General features: G+C 37.1%; 1 protein-coding gene across 1 annotated transcript; it reads right to left on the bottom strand.

Annotated features, from left to right (window-relative positions):
• Positions 1 to 5295: 5295 nt before the first annotated feature.
• LOC119083909 lies at positions 5296 to 17008 on the bottom strand. The gene is made up of 9 exons (XM_037193721.1): positions 16828 to 17008; positions 15455 to 15565; positions 14624 to 14763; positions 13568 to 13760; positions 11803 to 12045; positions 9447 to 9586; positions 5676 to 5903; positions 5505 to 5609; positions 5296 to 5441 (listed from the first exon to the last, which is right to left on the bottom strand). Exons 1-9 carry the CDS (start codon positions 17004 to 17006, stop codon positions 5296 to 5298), a joined length of 1485 nt encoding a protein of 494 aa, XP_037049616.1. The 5' UTR covers positions 17007 to 17008.
• Positions 17009 to 18510: the final 1502 nt, after the last annotated feature.

Below are 18510 nucleotides of genomic sequence, written 5' to 3'. Positions count from 1 at the left end.
GGACCGTGAGTTAGGGCCTTAGAAGTGAAAAGCTACTAGGGCCCTATGTGTATTTTACATATAACTCGAGTAAATTTCATATGTTTTTCGTAATTTTTGTTTCATTTGAAAGATAATCGAACACCGAATAGAATGTTGTTGAAAAAAAAAAAATTTGGGTCCTTGGACTAAGGGCGGTACTAGGGCCCTATGTGTATTTCACATATAACTCGAGCAAATTTCATCCGTTTTTCGTAATTTTTGTTTCATTTGGAAGGTAATCAAAGGCCGAATAGAATGTTGTTGAAAAAAAATTAAATTTGGGTGCTCGGACTAAGGGCGGTACTAGGGCCCTATGTGTATTTCACATATAACTCGAGTAAATTTCATCCGTTTTTCGTAATTTTAGTTTGATTTGGAAGGTAATCAAAGGCCGAATAGAATGTTGTTGAAAAAAAAGTAAATTTGGGTGCTCGGACTAAGGGCGGTACTAGGGCCCTATGTGTATTTCACATATAACTCGAGTAAATTTCATCCGTTTTTCGTAATTTTAGTTTGATTTGGAAGGTAATCAAAGGCCGAATAGAATTTTGGTGGAAAAAAGAGTAAATTTGGGTGCTCGGACTAAGGGCGGTACTAGTGCCCTATGTGTATTTCACATATAACTCGAGTAAATTTCATCCGTTTTTCGTAATTTTAGTTTGATTTGGAAGGTAATCAAAGGCCGAATAGAATGTTGTTGAAAAAAAAGTAAATTTGGGTGCTCGGACTAAGGGCGGTACTAGGGCCCTATGTGTATTTCACATATAACTCGAGTAAATTTCATCCGTTTTTCGTAATTTTAGTTTGATTTGGAAGGTAATCAAAGGCCGAATAGAATGTTGTTGAAAAAAAAGTAAATTTGGGTGCTCGGACTAAGGGCGGTACTAGGCCCTATGTGTATTTCACATATAACTCGAGTAAATTTCATCCGTTTTTCGTAATTTTAGTTTGATTTGGAAGGTAATCAAAGGCTGAATAGAATGTTGTTGAAAAAAAAGTAAATTTGGGTGCTCGGACTAAGGGCGGTACTAGGGCCCTACGTGTATTTCACATATAACTCGAGTAAATTTCATCCGTTTTTCGTAATTTTAGTTTGATTTGGAAGGTAATCAAAGGCCGAATAGAATGTTGTTGAAAAAAAAGTAAATTTGGGTGCTCGGACTAAGGGCGGTACTAGGGCCCTATGTGTATTTCACATATAACTCGAGTAAATTTCATCCGTTTTTCGTAATTTTAGTTTGATTTGGAAGGTAATCAAAGGCCGAATAGAATGTTGTTGAAAAAAAAGTAAATTTGGGTGCTCGGACTAAGGGCGGTACTAGGGCCCTATGTGTATTTCACATATAACTCGAGCAAATTTCATCCGTTTTTCGTAATTTTTGTTTCATTTGAAAGGTAATCAAAGGCCGAATAGAATGTAGTTGAAAAAAAATATTTAAATTTGGGTCCTCGGACTGAGGCCGATACTAGGGCCCTATGTGTATTTTACATATAACTCGAGCAAATTTCATCCTTTTTTCGTAATTTTTGTTTCATTTGGAAGGTAATCAAAGGCCGAATAGAATGTAGTTGAAAAAAAAAAATTAAATTTGGGTCCTCGGACTGAGGCCGATACTAGGCCCTTCAAAAAAATAAAATTTTAGGGCGATTTGAAATTTTTGTTTCATTTGAAAGGAACGTCGTACGGGGCTTCGTAATTGCGCTATGCGCAATTTCTAAGATGTACACATTTCATAATAATTTTACTTTAACTACATTAACCGGCGCAATAGGCTTACGGTCAAAGTAGGGTGACAGACGCACTAGGGTCACGTACGCAATAGATATACGGGTTTGTACGGGGCTCAGTCGCAGCAAACGCTCCGACTGTTCTGATGGCTCGTTTCATAAAATTTCACCGAAACTTTCGTATATGTAAACATATTTTGTAACGACCTGAAACACCCATCACGCACACGAGCCATCATCAAAATTATTTTCAGATTTTACCGAAACAACAAATTTTTTTCAAATTAACTCCGTCGGATTTTCTACCCAAAAAAAGTTTCATCAACAGCATGCATTATGTGCAATGATGCACAGCAAATTAATGTCATGTTAAACATGTGCATTTTCAGAGTCAACACTAACCACTCATCTTCAATTTTTGTGTAAACCCAAATTGGATCGGTTCAAATAAAATCTGTTATCGAATTGGAAAACCCACTCTCTGTCGCTAAAATGTTAAACGTCGAAAATTATGTGCGTTCCTAATTTCAGCAAATTGCTTGTGTAGTATGTCGTCGTCGCTTATCTATAATAGAATGAATTTTCCATTTCAAAGTGAAATTTTATACGTTCGCCATCGAAAAACCACTTCAAATGGCATTTATGACTAATCAACAACGGCTGATAGAGATAACCCTTGTAAGAGAATGCAACCGATCGGCATTATACCCACACACAAGGCGGTGTGTGTAAAATGTGTCTTGATTGTGCATTGTGTGTCGTAACTGAACCAAACAGAAGTAGGTTTTAAATATACGAAAGAGATTAGATAAAAAAAATGATATTTGGATGGATGGATGGGTTGAATTTACAAAAATCTCATCTCTTCTTTAGCTGTGTGTCGGCGGCATCTCATTGTGTTTTTCTCAAGTTTTAAGTAAAAGTGAAATGAATATGAAATGAATACGATGAGTAGAGTATGGATATGGGCCGGGCGCATATCAGTCGCTGATTAAAAAATAATTTTGTTTTAAAAGATCTTGGCGCCATCAGATTATGACTATTGTTTTATTAGATGAACTGCACCGGCAGCTGGTCGAAATATTTCAGTATTATCGAACTAAATTGGGCAATACCAACGCGAGAGAACATCATGGTTTGCATGAATAGTTGAAAGTGTAACCAATACGTTATGGTGCTGTCCTTGTCTTTATATTCCTAAGCAATTCTAAAATTTAGGAACCAACATTGGAAGATCTCACTCATATCGAAAATAACCGAAATCCATCGAAAAATCTGATGGAAGTTAGGAAGTGCCCAAAAGAACACACACCTTTCACCACATTACCATTTCATGCACCAAAATATACAACACACACACACATATACAAATTGGCTTTTATGTGGCGTTTGTATGGAGACTTTGGGGAGCTTCAGCTCCCAAGATATGGATTTTTTTCAACTTTTGAAAATTCCATTCTTATTTTTGGGGCATTATCATGGCCCTACGTTAGTGAAGGGCCGTGACGCCAGTCCGTTCACACTGAAATATATGACAAAAAAAATTCCGCAGGACTGAGGAACTTTTTGACTTTTCTTCCTCCGCTCCTACTACCCCCCATTTATTAGACCCGTACGAAGTACTGGGGTCTTATAGGTTTACGCATACGTTTGTAACACGTCGAATTGGACTCCCTGAGTAAGGGGAAACCTATTGTGGTTGTCTAGAGATGCCAAATCCGCGAAAAAAAAATGTCCGTCTGTCTGTCCGTCTGTCTGTCTGTCCGTCTGTCTGTCTGCACGATAACTTGAGTAAAACGCATCCGATTTTGAAAATTCTTTTTTTTTTCCGTTTGGTATTGTCAAAAGACAGGCTAAGTTTGAAGATGAGTGATTTTGGATCGACCCCTCCCGAGCTGTGGCCCAATAAGTGCTTTACGGTTTTTCGAAGATATCTCCGGACATTTAAACGTTAAACTTGTAAGTGATACGTCAAATAAAAGGTATTTACAATACCGATCGACAAAAAACAAGTTTATGGAAATCGGATGACCGACTCGTGAGTTAGACCCCTTGGTGTGGAACAGGCACAGGGCGGCAAGCAGTTTTTGCTTGTAGGTCGGCCACATAGCTTTATTAGATAGGTATTGACCGTACCAATCAGGGAAAAAAAAAATTATGAAATTATGTTCTCCGGAGCGTGAGCTAGGTCTCTTGGAGTGAGCTCTTATCTGGCTACTCGGAAGTACAGTGAACGTGGTGTATTTTGACAATATCTCGAGTAAATTTTGACCGAATTTCATGATTTTTTTTTTGTTTGAAAGGTATTAACGAATATAAAGCGTCGGTACTATTTTCGGTTTCCTAACAAAATGGCTGCCGGCGGCCATATTGGATTTTAGTAAAATAGAAATATCTTGGGAAAAATGATACTTAGAGAGTTTCTGTTAACATGGAAATAATTTGTTATGTGGGTGGGGTTTCAGGGATTCCATATACGGACATCTATATATACCTATATACAGCTATATTGAGCTATATACAGGCATATAGAGCTATATAATAGCATATTCCTCTGTGAAATGTTTATTTACAGTGAAATATAGGTAAATATAGCGGTATATAGCTGTTTAAATAGGAATTTATGAAATTTGTCTTCGTACGGGGCTGTCTACATTGCCTCCGGCAATTTAGTTGTATATGATAACATGGCAAAGAGTGGATAATGTAAGTGATTTTAAAGGGAGAATAGTTTTTCAGCAGAGAAGAAAATGAAGTAAGAGAAATGAAGAGTTTCACATTAAAGGCTTTTGATACGAATAGGTGTTTCGTACGGGTCGGCGTTAGCTATGTTTTGATAATTTTTCGATTCAATTATTGGGAAAATATATTCTACGCCGATGTCTGACAACTTAATTCGAAATTATTTCCGTTACGTGTAATTCACTTTTCGTTTTTTAAATTTTCAAGTCCAATTTCTTGAGCCAATGAATGGTCTGACAATCGACGAATATTACATTCACTCAAAACATGTTGCGTTTGTATCGTTGATAAGTACCAAGCAGGGACTATTTGTGGGATTTTTTTTTTTTGCAATTTTTCCAAAAATAGTCCCTGGTAGCAAGACAAAAATTATGATTTACAACAGAGTTCACAGAACTATCGGCAACAATTTCAACAGTATAATGTACTTATCGAGTCTGTGTTACTCTATTCTGACTTTGCGAACTTTATACTCGCTTTGTACTTGATCACAAACATCCGCGAATCTGTTCTCAGGGCTGATACTTTTAACCTGTTACAGACGGCTATCATCTGTTATCGACAACGACAGCAATAATAAAAGGCAATCTCTGACTGATGAGGTCTAACATACTGCAAAAAACATGTTCAAAACAAATGAAGTAAAAGATTTCTGAAATCAATCTCTGCAAATCTTTGATCAAATGAAGTAATAGATTAGATAGTAAAACTGTTAATATGCTTGCCGTCTGTGACAGGTTAATATACATTTCTTGTTGTAGTAAAACAATTTACTTGGGGATGTTGTCCCCGTACAAACATTTATTATTCTGATTCGCTGGCAGACATTTTGGTTTCATTTAAATTGTCCACTGACCGACAAGGTTTTGATTCGTCCACTCTGAATTGAGTATCGTCCGCTGCCAAGCGAATTATGTGCCGCATCGTGCGGAAGAGGCAGTCTTCGTTCGCTGCAATATTTGAAAACATTTTTTGCAAAATATTGAATTACCGCGCTATGTTCGAAAAGTTACCTGAAGCACATCCGTATTGGTATGTGAATGGAGTTATTTTCAGACTCGTTAAAAATGTTGATATTTCATGGCCAAGGCATTCGGGGTTCGGATCGTAGTAAATGGCTGGTTAAGAAAATGTACGTAATTTATGTGTAAACAAACACGCAGGTTTATCCTCCTCCCACTTACCACATTTCTCCTCCCCATTGGATCTGACAATGAATGCTGTCATATGCAAATTCAAGCACTGATCCGTGGTGGTCTGTTTTCGGCCAAAATTTCGGCCTACAAAAAATACCACAAAATGTGGGCCTTCTGGTTTTTGCCGTTTCGCTGCACTGATGCCGCCCCGAATGTACCGCAATAAAGAATCCATGTTCTTGCATGCGAGGCCTTCATTGTTTTGGAATTTTTTGGCTGCCACAATAGGAAACATCTTTAGTTGGATTTTGACTTATGGTCTCAGTAACAAATTATTTTTTTTGGGAAATTAAATCAGAATTGAGTGTAACTTAAATAGAAGTCACGCTTAATATAATTTTTTTTTTATCGAAAAGTATAGCCGTACGCAAATATACATTTCAGGTGCCAAAACGCGCTACAGAGAGCATATTAAAAAGGAAAAATCGGAAAAACAAACATAAAATTTCCTGGAACGAGTATGGTTGAGCATTGCACATTCACACACTATTTCGAGTTTTTCACAAGTTTTCGCAGAATTTTATTCTTTTTCTTGTGATTGAAACATTCTTATAAAAAATTATCGGTTAAAATTGAACAACGTTAGCAAGCAAACAGTCGCTGTTATTACAGAAGAATGGGAATGCTTAAAACTAATGCAACACAATTTCTTATAATAGCATGTTTATGTTTAATGTGTTTTAATTGATGAGATTGTCGAAAAATTTAATGTGAAATGTAACAAAGTCGGAGGAAATTGAGAAACGATCAATACAATCCAATCGATGTTAATAATTCCACGAACGACATTCACATTACTACATACCAGGCCCCACCTTATGGATGGGTCAGGTCCCTTGACTGACTGACTGCTATTTTCTCAATAGATTTTTGTAATTGTTACAAAACTATCATAGATTGATCTTGATCAAAGTAGCTCTTTGTCTAGTTTTGTCATAAATTGTTCGTATTTTCTGATGTTGAGGAAACTATTGTTAGAAAAATAGTTAAAAAATATACTGAAAGAATTTACACGGAAGAAAGTCGAATCATCTGCCACTTGTGACGCAAATTTCTTTTTGTAAAACTTTCTCTCACAAATTTTTTGAGTCAATTTTTTGTTGATAAAACTTTTGCGTACGACGCAAAATGCGTCACCCTCAGCGATATCAGTTATTTTGTAAGTACAAACAAGGACTTGCGTCACACTTTCACCCTTTAGGGTTTTTTGGCGGATATCAGTTCTTTTGGAAGTTTAGGTGTAAGGGTAACTAGTTTTGTAAGCAACTCATGTCGACAACAGCTCAAATCCGATGGAAGTTTGGAAGTGCCAGAGGAGTCATCTCTCATCCCAAAAATTAGGAACCAACCTTGGAACACCTTACTTATATCGACAATAACCCAAATCCATCGAAAAATCCGATGGAATTTAGGAAATGCCAGAGGAATCATCTCTCATCCCAAAATATAGGAACCAACCTTGGAACGCCTCACTTATATCGAAAATAATCCAAATCCATCGAAAAATCCGATGGAAGCTAGGAAATGCCAGAGCAATCATCTCTTATCCCAAAATTTAGGAACCAACCTCGGAACACCTCACTTATATCGAAAATAACCCAAATCCATCGAAAAATCTGATGGAAGTTAGGAAGTGCCAGAGGAATCACCTGTCATCCCAAAATTTAGGAACTAACTTTTGAACATCGCACTCATGTCGAAAATAACCTAAATCCATCGAAAAATCTGATGGAAGTTATGAAATGCCAGAGAAATCATCTCTCATCCCAAAATTTAGGAACCAACCTCGGAACACCTCACTCATGTCGAAAATAACCCAAATCCATCGAAAAATCTGATGGAAGCTAGGAAGTGCCAGAGGAATCATCTCTCATCCCAAAATTTAGGAACCAACCTTGGAACACCTCACTTATACCGAAAATAACCCAAATCCATCGAAAAATCTGATGGAAGTTAGGAAGTGCCAGAGGAATCACCTGTCATCCCAAAATTTAGGAACTAACTTTTGAACATCGCACTCATGTCGAAAATAACCCAAATCCATCGAAAAAACCGATGGAAGTTAGGACGTGCCAGAGGAATCATCTGTCATCCCAAAATTGAGGAACCAACCTTGGAACACCTCACTCATGTCGAAAATAACCCAAATCCATCGAAAAATCTGATGGAAGCTAGGAAGTGCCAGAGGAATCATCTCTCATCCCAAAATTTAGGAACCAACCTTGGAACACCTCACTTATACCGAAAATAACCCAAATCCATCGAAAAATCTGATGGAAGCTAGGAAGTGCCAGAGGAATCATCTCTCATCCCAAAATTTAGGAACCAACCTTGGAACACCTCACTTATACCGAAAATAACCCAAATCCATCGAAAAATCCGATGGAAGCTAGGAAGTGCCAGAGGAATCACCTGTCATCCCAAAAATTAGGAACTAACTTTTGAACATCGCACTCATGTCGAAAATAACCCAAATCCATCGAAAAAACCGATGGAAGTTAGGACGTGCCAGAGGAATCATCTGTCATCCCAAATTTGAGGAACCAACCTTGGAACACCTCACTCATGTCGAAAATAACCCAAATCCATCAAAGCACTTTTTCCAACATTCATAATTACTAGCTGAAAAAAAAATTACTTCTGACACACACACACACACACACACACACACACACACACACACACACACACACACACAAAACACGCTGTTACATGGCATTGTATGGAAACTTCCGGGAGTCCTAGCTCCCAAAAACGCTTGCATACCCCCATTTTTTAAAATCTTATTTTGATCTAGGGACCGAGATTAACCTATAACCAAAATTTCAGGAAAATCGTAAGAAACGTTTAGGAGTTACGAAATCGTCCTTTTTCATAGGAACTAACTAACTAACTAACTAACGTAGCCAATTTGAGTTTTCTGAAAATACGAAATTTTGCTTATTTTCATACAAACATCAATATTTCGAAGTTCAATATCTCGGCCAATTTTGAAGCTGCAGTAACGTGTGATAGCTCGTTTGTTAAAACATTTTTGGTAGTGGACTTGCGTCACGCCCGCTTATACTAACGTGCGGGCATGATAGATTGATGATGATCTGGTTACCCTCACGAATTTCGTTCTTAGTCGAAAAATATTTTTTTTTAAATCTGTTTAGGATTACTTAAGCTATCGTGCTATCAAGCGACGCGACAAAAATTCTTTTGGGAATATCTCTAAGATCAATCGTTCGTCCTCAAAATTAACCTCAAAAATTTAATTCCCCTTCGAATAAAAAGAAGTTTTTGGAAATCCGTTAGGAATTACTCGAGTATTCGTGTTATCAAGCGATAACTCAAAAATTCTTTTGAGAATATCTCTTAGATCACCCGTCTCTTACAGTTCATCTTCGAACTTAACCTGAGGAATTTAATTCCTCGTCGATTTAAAAAAGTTTTTGGAAATCCGTTTAGAATTACTAATGTTATCGTGGTAACAAGGAATGAACACAGTGTGACAAACATTTTCTGTATTTAAGGTTTCTGGTCATACATTCAATGTATTTTCAATCATAGTAGTGAACATTGTGTGACAAACATTTTAGGGTGTTTATCATCCGTAAGACCCATGACTTTCAGTCAATGGAATAACTACACATACGTTCGTTCGTTTAGTAAATATCGCATGTGGAGTGAATAAGTTACGATTGAATTGTGTTGCTTTTTAAATATTGTTCTCGGACCAACCGTGATGACTGTAAAACTTTGTGTTTAACTTACCCCTATGTAAGACTCCAAACACCGATCCAACATAATGTTCATCGATGTACACTGACGAATTAGGTTTATTTATCATCGGTATGAACGTTTTTGTAATAAAATTCTGTTGATGGACCATCGCATCATCTGTGCTTACGTTCCTGTAATACAAAAATTTATATTCCACCCTGTTTACAATATTTCGATGCCTTTCGTGTGTCTTAAAATCAGTATAAAAGTACGGGAAAAAGGAAAAGTAAAGTAAGCAAATGGAATTTGAGAATCCCAACAAAAATCTCTTCGAGAAAAGTGTGACGCAGTCTTTGAAATACAATTTCTAAAATGAATGATATCGCTAGAGTTGACGCTTTCAGCTTCGTTACGCAAAAATTACATTTTACACCAATTTTAGTTCAAACAAGCTGGCTTAGTTTTTCTCATCATCAGCCAAATAATTTTTACCAAAAAAAATTTTTACTGGAAACAACCAAAATTTTACCAAAAAAATCTGCGTCGCATGTGGCAGATAAATTTTCTTGCTGGTCTGTTCCTGAACATTTGCCACTTTGCGACGCAGATTTTTTTGGTAAAATTTTGGTTGTTTCCAGTCAAATTTTTTTTGGTAAAAATTATTTGGCAGATGATGAGAAAAACTAAGCCAGCTTGTTTGAACTAAAATTGGGTGTAAAATTTAATTTTTGCGTAACGAAGCTGAAAGCGTCAACTCTAGCGATATCATTCATTTTAGAAATTGTATTTCAAAGACTGCGTCACACTTTTCTCGAAGAGATTTTTGTTGGGATATCAGTCGTTTTAGAAGTGTAGTCAACACTGCTTTTTATAACAGTTTACAGTTTTAATTCAAAGATTTGACGAAATTTGAAAATTTGACGAAATTCGAAAATTTGACGAAATTCGAAAATTTTACGAAATTTGACGAAATTTGAAAATTTGACGAAATTCGAAAATTTGACGAAATTTGAAAATTTGACGAAATTTGACAAAATTCGAAAATTTGACGAAATTTGAAAATTTGACGAAATTTGATAATTTGACGAAATTCGAAAATTTGACGAAATTTGAAAATTTGATGAAATTCGATAATTTGACGAAATTTGACGAAATTTGACGAAATTCGAAAATTTGACGGAAATCGAAAATTTGACGAAATTCCAAAATTTGACGAAATTCAGAGAATTTGACGAAAATCGAAAATTTGACGAAAGCAATTCTCTATCTGCCACCATTCAAGAAATATCTCCAGAAGCCCAATTGACCCAGACCCACCCATTTCCAACTTTCGACATTTTTCACATATGCCACTCTGTTCTACTCGTAAAACTCTGAGACTTTGCCGAAGAAAGTAATTCTCTATCTCTCATAACTCAAAAAAATATTAGTCCTTTCATCCTACGCTCGAGCAGCTCAAAATTTGGTCCCTCTAATCACTCTAGCTCAAACGAATCTGCCCCGATTTTTTTAATTATTTTTTTGTTCGAATCGTGTTACGAATACCTTTCATTTGATGGGTCGCACGCCTCTGTAGGTTTCAATACAGCTAAGCTACAGCCGAAAACTCGTTCCCGACCCTCGAAAACCACACTCAGAAACCACTTCGAGGCCAATAAAACAAAATTCTGGTTTTTCCTGGGGTAATGGCGTATCACATTTTCATTTTTATGCCCACCCTGAGGTTCCTGCAAAATTTCATGGAGATTGGCTGACTAGTTTCCGAGATCGACCGTCGATAGATAGACAGATAGACAGATTAGATAGAACATACAGAGTAAGTTGAAAGATTTTGATTGTTTGGAAAACGTTAATTTGGTGCATTTGCTATCAAAATGACCAACTTCAAAACGATGTATCTCCGGCAATTTTAAAGTTACATAGTCGAGTGATAGCTCGTTTTGCTCGTATTTAAAGCGCGAATAAGATAGAATAGGATTTGTGGTGATACAGGCCAAAGGAAAGAAACTTAAATTCTCGCCTATATATAGTTGCCGCGTCTCAAAAAAATTTCTTCGTTCTTTTTTTGGAAGTTAGACTGCGTCAAGTCCTCCGCTATCGCTCCGGACATGATACTATGCAGGTACACAACGCTAAAAACTCGTATGAATTCAAAAGTATCGTATTCGATATGGTATCACTTTACACTTTACGGACATTGACGAATTTTAACGGATTTTGAGAGCAACATTGTCCAGGATCAAAAAACACACAAAGATAGACGAAAAAATATTTTTCGAATTCCTCGAATTTTGTATCGATAGCAGCACATTTTCCAGATACACATGAACTCGCGTCAAGTTTTACTCTTTTAAGGATTTTTGAGTCAAAACAAGTAAATTTTAGAAGTTTAAAAAGACAAACTTACGAATAGAAACCGATGCGTGGCGAATAACGTCCACCTTCGATCTCCTTTTCCAGTTCGGCCAGTAGTTCCATACAATTGCCACTCTCCGTCGGAAGAGCCACGTCCGCCAAACGTCGAGTGACAGTCTTCGATTTCGGAAGAACACAACCACCCAATCGGCAGGCCGGGAATCTGTTCGGGTGAACGAATCTATCGTAGACCCCAGTGCCTTCAACGTTCGATTTTCGCTCCAGTGTATTGAAACTGCGACAAGAGGAGCTTATAAGCGACTAGGTAAAACAAACATTTTTAAAAAGAACGAGCCATCAGAACAGTCGGAGCGTTTGCTGCGACTGAGCCCCGTACAAACCCGTATATCTATTGCGTACGTGACCCTAGTGCGTCTATCACCCTACTTTGACCGTAAGCCTATTGCGCCGGTTAATGTAGTTAAAGTAAAATTATTATGTAATGTGTACATCTTAGAAATTGCGCATAGCGCAATTACGAAGCCCCGTACGACGTTCCTTTCAAATAAAACAAAAATTTCAAATAGCCCTAAAATTTTAATTTATTGAGTATAAATACACATAGGCCTAGTATCGGCCTCAGTCCGAGGATCCAAATTTAATTTTTTTTCAACAACATTCTATTCGGCCTTTGATTACCTTCCAAATGAAACAAAAATTACGAAAAACGAATAAAATTTGCTCGAGTTATATGTAAAATACACATAGGGCCCTAGTAGCGGCCTTAGTCCGAGGACCCAAATTTAATTTTTTTCAACAACATTCTATTCGGCCTTTGATTACCTTCCAAATGACACAAAAATTACGAAAAACGAATGAAATTTACTCGAGTTCAATGTAAAATACACATAGGGCCCTAATAGTGGCCTTAGTCCAAGGACCCAAATTTAATTTTTTTCAACAACTTTCTATTCGGCGTTCGATTACCTTCCAAATGACACAAAAATTACGAAAAACGAATGAAATTTACTCGAGTTGTATGTAAAATACACATAGGGCCCTAGTAGCGGCCTTAGTCCGAGGACCCAAATTTAATTTTTTTTCAACAACTTTCTATTCGGCGTTCGATTACCTTCCAAATGAAACAAAAATTACGAAAAACGGATGAAATTTGCTCGAGTTATATGTAAAATACACATAGGGCCCTAGTAGCAGCCTTAGTCCAAGGACCCAAATTTTTTTTTTTTCAACAACATTCTATTCGGTGTTCGATTATCTTTCAAATGAAACAAAAATTACGAAAAACATATGAAATTTACTCGAGTTATATGTAAAATACACATAGGGCCCTAGTAGCTTTTCACTTCTAAGGCTCTAACTCACGGTCCACTCACCCGATTTTAAAAAACTTTTTTTTCCTGGATTGGTATTGACAATACCTATCATTTGCCGTGTCATTTACATTTCCATCGTTTATTTTGCCATAAATATCACCAAAAGACCTTAAATCACTTAGGTGGCCCTAACTCACGAAGGGCCGACCCGAATATGCCCATCTTCGAACTTAGCCTCACTATTTTGACTATCTTTCAGGGGAAATTTTTTTTTGAAATCGGATTTGATTTACTCAAGATATCGACGTGACGGACAGACGGACAGACGGACAGACGGCCCAAATTTTTATTGCGGATTCGTCATCTATGAACATAGGCAAACACTTTGCCCTTACCGTCTGCTTCGAATTCCATCAATTACACACGGCATCGTAATCCTATAAGCCCCTTCGTACTTCGTACGGGGCTAAAAAGGAAACTTACTCGTCTTCGTATCCGAGCCACCGGACAACGAAGAAAGGCTCTGCTTCTTTTTTTACATCGACCATTTGGACGATGCTGTCGATAAGAAACCATTCGTCGCCATCCTCCTTTTTTTCAGCTCCTGGACGACAAAATGGTTTTTTCGATTGACGCGGAATTTTGGCCAATTCGTCACTTGACAAAAACTTTCCGCCTGTGAAAAGTGGTCATTGCATAACATGTCACTGATATCAATTTAAAATAATTTGTAATTATTCGCTTACGCGTACGAATAGTCAATAAGTTCAGCTTGTGTCGGCAAGGCACCTAGCAGGGTAATAGTGGTTTTTACACGTCAAATAGAGTAAAAGCAAAACAACCGAAGATTCGTAATCAAATAGAGTAGTATTTTGATACCAATAATACCATTAGTAGCCTTAATGGTAATTTTGCAATGACGCTAAACGTTTCGCTAAATTTTTTCTTCGTAGTTGTTCCTCGGACTAATACATACATGTAATGTTAAGTTTCCGGAGGGAACTATATACATTGGGGTGCTGCTTGGTAGTTCATTACATTCGGATTTTGTGAACTTGCAAACTCACAAGTGTGTGTTTTAAGCACCTCGGTTTGAAAACTGTTATTTTGACTTGGATGGGTGCATACCTCGCCTTCGGCTCAGATATGCATATCTACCCTTGTCAAAATAACAGTTTTCAAACCTTGGCGCTTAAACACACACTTGTGAGTCCCGCACATATCACAAATTGATCCCTCATGTAATGAACTACCTCCGCAGCACCCAATGTAACATACTATTGGTTTTTCCTTTTCTTTTGTCGATCAAGTGCGATCGGTAACTTCCTCCACAATATATTGGTATCCATGACATTATAACCAAAATAAATTTCGTTGTCAGAATAATGTTATTCGAATAACCGAATTCATTTTTAACCGTCATTAGTCATTAGTCGTAAGAAATTTCGTAATTTCTAGAAGACACTTTTTGCTTGCTAAAGGCACACGTATGCGAACAATCACTTTTTAAATCGTTTTTTAAAGAAAAAGTAAACCTACTTTTCAGTTTTTTTTCGTCGAAAGACCGAACGTGACGGTATTTGATCGATGCGAATGTATCGGGATGAATTGGTGGCTGAAAGTGATGCAGTTCACACAAACGTTTGTTGATTTCAAATTTCTCTTCCTCCGTCAGTTCCCTAATAACAAAAGGACATTCGGTTACATTCTGCATAGAATTTTACTTCATCGATAAGTTTATTCGTATTGTTACACTAAATAAATTTCATTTCGTTAAACAATATTTCAAATTCACTTTCCTTTCTTTAAATTTTCAAGTCCAATTTCTTGAGCCAATGAATGGTCTGACAATCGACGAATATTACATTCACTCAAAACATGTTGCGTTTGTATCGTTGATAAGTACCAAGCAGGGACTATTTGTGGGATTTTTTTTTTCAATTTTTCCAAAAATAGTCCCTGGTAGCAAGACAAAAATTATGATTTACAACAGAGTTCACAGAACTATCGGCAACAATTTCAACAGTATAATGTACTTATCGAGTCTGTGTTACTCTATTCAGGCTTTGTGAACTTTCTTCTCGCTTTGTAATTTATCACAAACATCCGCGAATCTGTTCTCAGGGCTGATACTTTTAAGTATGGTTTACACTCAACAAAAAGTACTCCGTGAGCTGAGCTGTCAAGTAAACAAGGCGAAAGTCGAAAAAAATTAAATTTTGTCTGTCACACGGAGTACTTTTTTGATAAGTGGAAATCAAGTCTTACCGTTACAGATTAGCAACGATGTTAGATAGTAAATGTTTAGCGGCGGGAATTCACTGGGAAAAGTCATTTTATCAATTTGATTTTAGATACAAATGAACTTACGTGTTCGAATGTGCTGCTTCTTCATCATCGTTTCCATTCATATTGTTCGCCTCGGCCCCTGAATCGGATGGCATTTCCTTTTGTTCTTTTTGGTTTTTCGGCACATGAACGCTGTAAGCCGGAAGATAGTTTTTAGACCACACTCCGATTTGAACGGTAAATCAACAAAAAACGAGCCATCAGAACAGTCGGAGCGTTTGCTGCGACTGAGCCCCGTACAAACCCGTATATCTATTGCGTACGTGACCCTAGTGCGTCTGTCACCCTACTTTGACCGTAAGCCTATTGCGCCGGTTAATGTAGTTAAAGTAAAATTATTATGTAATGTGTACATCTTAGAAATTGCGCATAGCGCAATTACGAAGCCCCGTACGACGTTCCTTTCAAATGAATCAAAAATTTCGAATCGCCCTAAAATTTTAATTTATTGAGTAGGGCCCTAGGGCCCTAGTATCGGCCTCGGTCCGAGGACCAAAATTTTTTTCAACTACATTCTATTCGGCCTTTGATTACCTTCCAAATGAAACAAAAATTACGAAAAACGAATGAAATTTACTCGAGTTCTATGTAAAATACACATAGGGCCCTAGTAGCATTTCACTTCTAAGGCCCTAACTCACGGTCCACTCACCCGATTTTAAAAAACTTTTTTTTCCTGGATTGGTATTGACAATACCTATCATTTGCCGTGTCATTTCCATCGTTTATTTTGCCATAAATATCACCAAAAGACCTTAAATCACTTAGGTGGCCCTAACTCACGAAGGACCGACCCGAATATGCCCATCTTCGAACTTAGCCTCACTATTTCGACTATCTTTCAGGGAAAAAAAAATGTTTGAAATCGGATTTGATTTACTCAAGATATCGACGTGACGGACAGACGGACAGACGGACAGACAAAATTTTTATTGCAGATTCGTTATCTATGAACATAGGCAAACACTTTGCCCTTACCGTCTGCTTCGAATTCCATCAATTACACACGGCATCGTAATCCTATAAGCCCCTTCGTACTTCGTACGGGGCTAAAAAATCATTTTAATTTCCTTACTTGTAGGGAAAACATAAGACTTTTGCTGAAAAAATCGACTTTGCCTGCCTTAGTACAAAAAATACTATTATGCCACTCGACATCATAATATGCAAAATTTGCAAACTTTAGATGCCTCTGTGGCATAAAACGTTGTATGAATCACGGTGCAAAGTACTTTATTAGGCTCACGATGTGTATTGTGACTCTCGACCTGCGGTCTCGAGTCACAATTACACATCTAGAGCCTAATAAAGTACTTTGCACTGGATGTCATAAATAACTATTACCATAGTGAAGAAATGTGACAAACGATAATATATTGAATTGTGTGACATACTGTATTAAATGACGGCTCTGTTCGTGGACAGCCATTTCCGTTGTTTTAAAGATGTTTAATTCATTGATTAAAGCAGCAGTGGCAGGCACACGCTTTCCCAATGGATTTTTCCGATTGTAATCTGCTGCTTCCTCCACTTGCACGATGTCATTAAATCTAACAGATTTTTTTTCTTCCATTTTCTTTCTGAAAATTTTATTTCGGGAAATTAATGCAGATGCATTATATATGCTTACACGTTTGTATGTGGTAGTGTATAGCGATCATTTTTTTTTTGAATTGGTAATTCGAATAAATTGTTTTAAAGGTAAATTTGGCGTAAAATACCGGTGATTAAATATTTAAAGGCAAATAATCGATTATGAAGATTTTTAGCTTATCGAGATTCGAAAACGAGTATAGAACTAAATAACAAGCTTTCGATCGATTAGTATATCATTCACAATGTTTTTTCGGTGTATTGAGCTTGCACGTTTATTTATAGTTCGAAATCGAAACTTAGCAAATTCAACATAAACAGTTCAAATGGGCGGTATCTAAGACTATACTGGCTTTCAAATCTGGATATACTCAGAGTCGATCATTTTAATTTGCTTCCAAATGTTTAGTTTTTACGACGAAATCCTTGACGAAATCACATTACATACAACTGTCGTACGTTTACATGTACAACTGCGTTTACATTTTTCGGGTTTTTGTTACGGCGTTTTGTCGAATGAAACAAGGCATCAGAACAGTCGGAGCGTTTGCTGCGACTTAGCCCCGTACGACCCGTAATCCTATTTCGTCCGTAACCATAATACGCCCGGAACCCTAATACGTCTACAACCCTCTAATGCGTCTGTTACCAAAATACAAGTCAAGTTGGGCATGGTCAAATTTACTGAAAGTGTTCATTTTTAAAATTGCGCATAGCGCAATTACGAAAGCCCGTACGAAGTACCTCTCAAATAAAACCAGCAATTTACGACATTATTTTAGAAACCCAATATTTTTTGCCAACTTTCCATTGGGTATTCAATTACCTCTCAAATGAAACAAAAACTAGCAAAATCGGATGAGATTTACTCGATTTATGTGCAAAAAACACTTAGGGCCGAGTAGCGGCCTTAGTCCAAGGGCCCAAATTTGAAACTTTTTTTGCCATCATTCTATTCGGCATTCAATTATCTCTCAAATGAAACAAAATCTAGCAAAATCGGATGAGATTTACTCGATTTATGTGTAAAAAGCACTTAGGGCCGAGTAGCGGCCTTAGTCCAAGGGCCCAAATTTGAAACTTTTTTTGCCATCATTCTATTCGGCATTCAATTATCTCTCAAATGGAACAAAATCTAGCAAAATAGGATGAGATTTACTCGATTTATGTGCAAAAAACACTTAGGGCCGAGTAGCGGCCTTAGTCCAAGGGCCCAAATTTGAAACTTTTTTCGCCACGTTATTTTCTGTATTCAATTCCCTTCCATAAAAAACTAAATCTCGCAAAATCGGATGAGATTTACTCGATTTATGTGTAAAAAGCACTTAGGGCCGAGTAGCGGCCTTAGTCCAAGGGCCCAAATTTGTAGCTTTTTTCGCCACGTTATTTTCGGTATTCAATTACCTTCCATAAAAAACTAAATTTAGCAAAATCGGATGAGATTTACTCGATTTATGTGCAAAAAACACTTAGGGCCGAGTAGC

Source organism: Bradysia coprophila, unplaced genomic scaffold (genome assembly GCF_014529535.1).
Source record: "Bradysia coprophila strain Holo2 unplaced genomic scaffold, BU_Bcop_v1 contig_70, whole genome shotgun sequence".
Classification (NCBI taxonomy): Eukaryota; Metazoa; Arthropoda; class Insecta; order Diptera; family Sciaridae; genus Bradysia; species Bradysia coprophila.
This window is presented reverse-complemented; position numbering and strand designations above follow the sequence as displayed.

Coding starts and splice junctions, on each gene's coding strand:
- LOC119083909 (XM_037193721.1), bottom strand. CDS start 17,006: ATGGAAGAAAAAAAATCTGTTAGATTTAATGACATCGTGCAAGTGGAG. Junction 5,610..5,675: donor CAATGGGGAGGAGAAATGTG/GTAAGTGGGAGG, acceptor TTTCTTAACCAG/CCATTTACTACGATCCGAAC. Junction 5,442..5,504: donor CCAATACGGATGTGCTTCAG/GTAACTTTTCGA, acceptor CAAATATTGCAG/CGAACGAAGACTGCCTCTTC.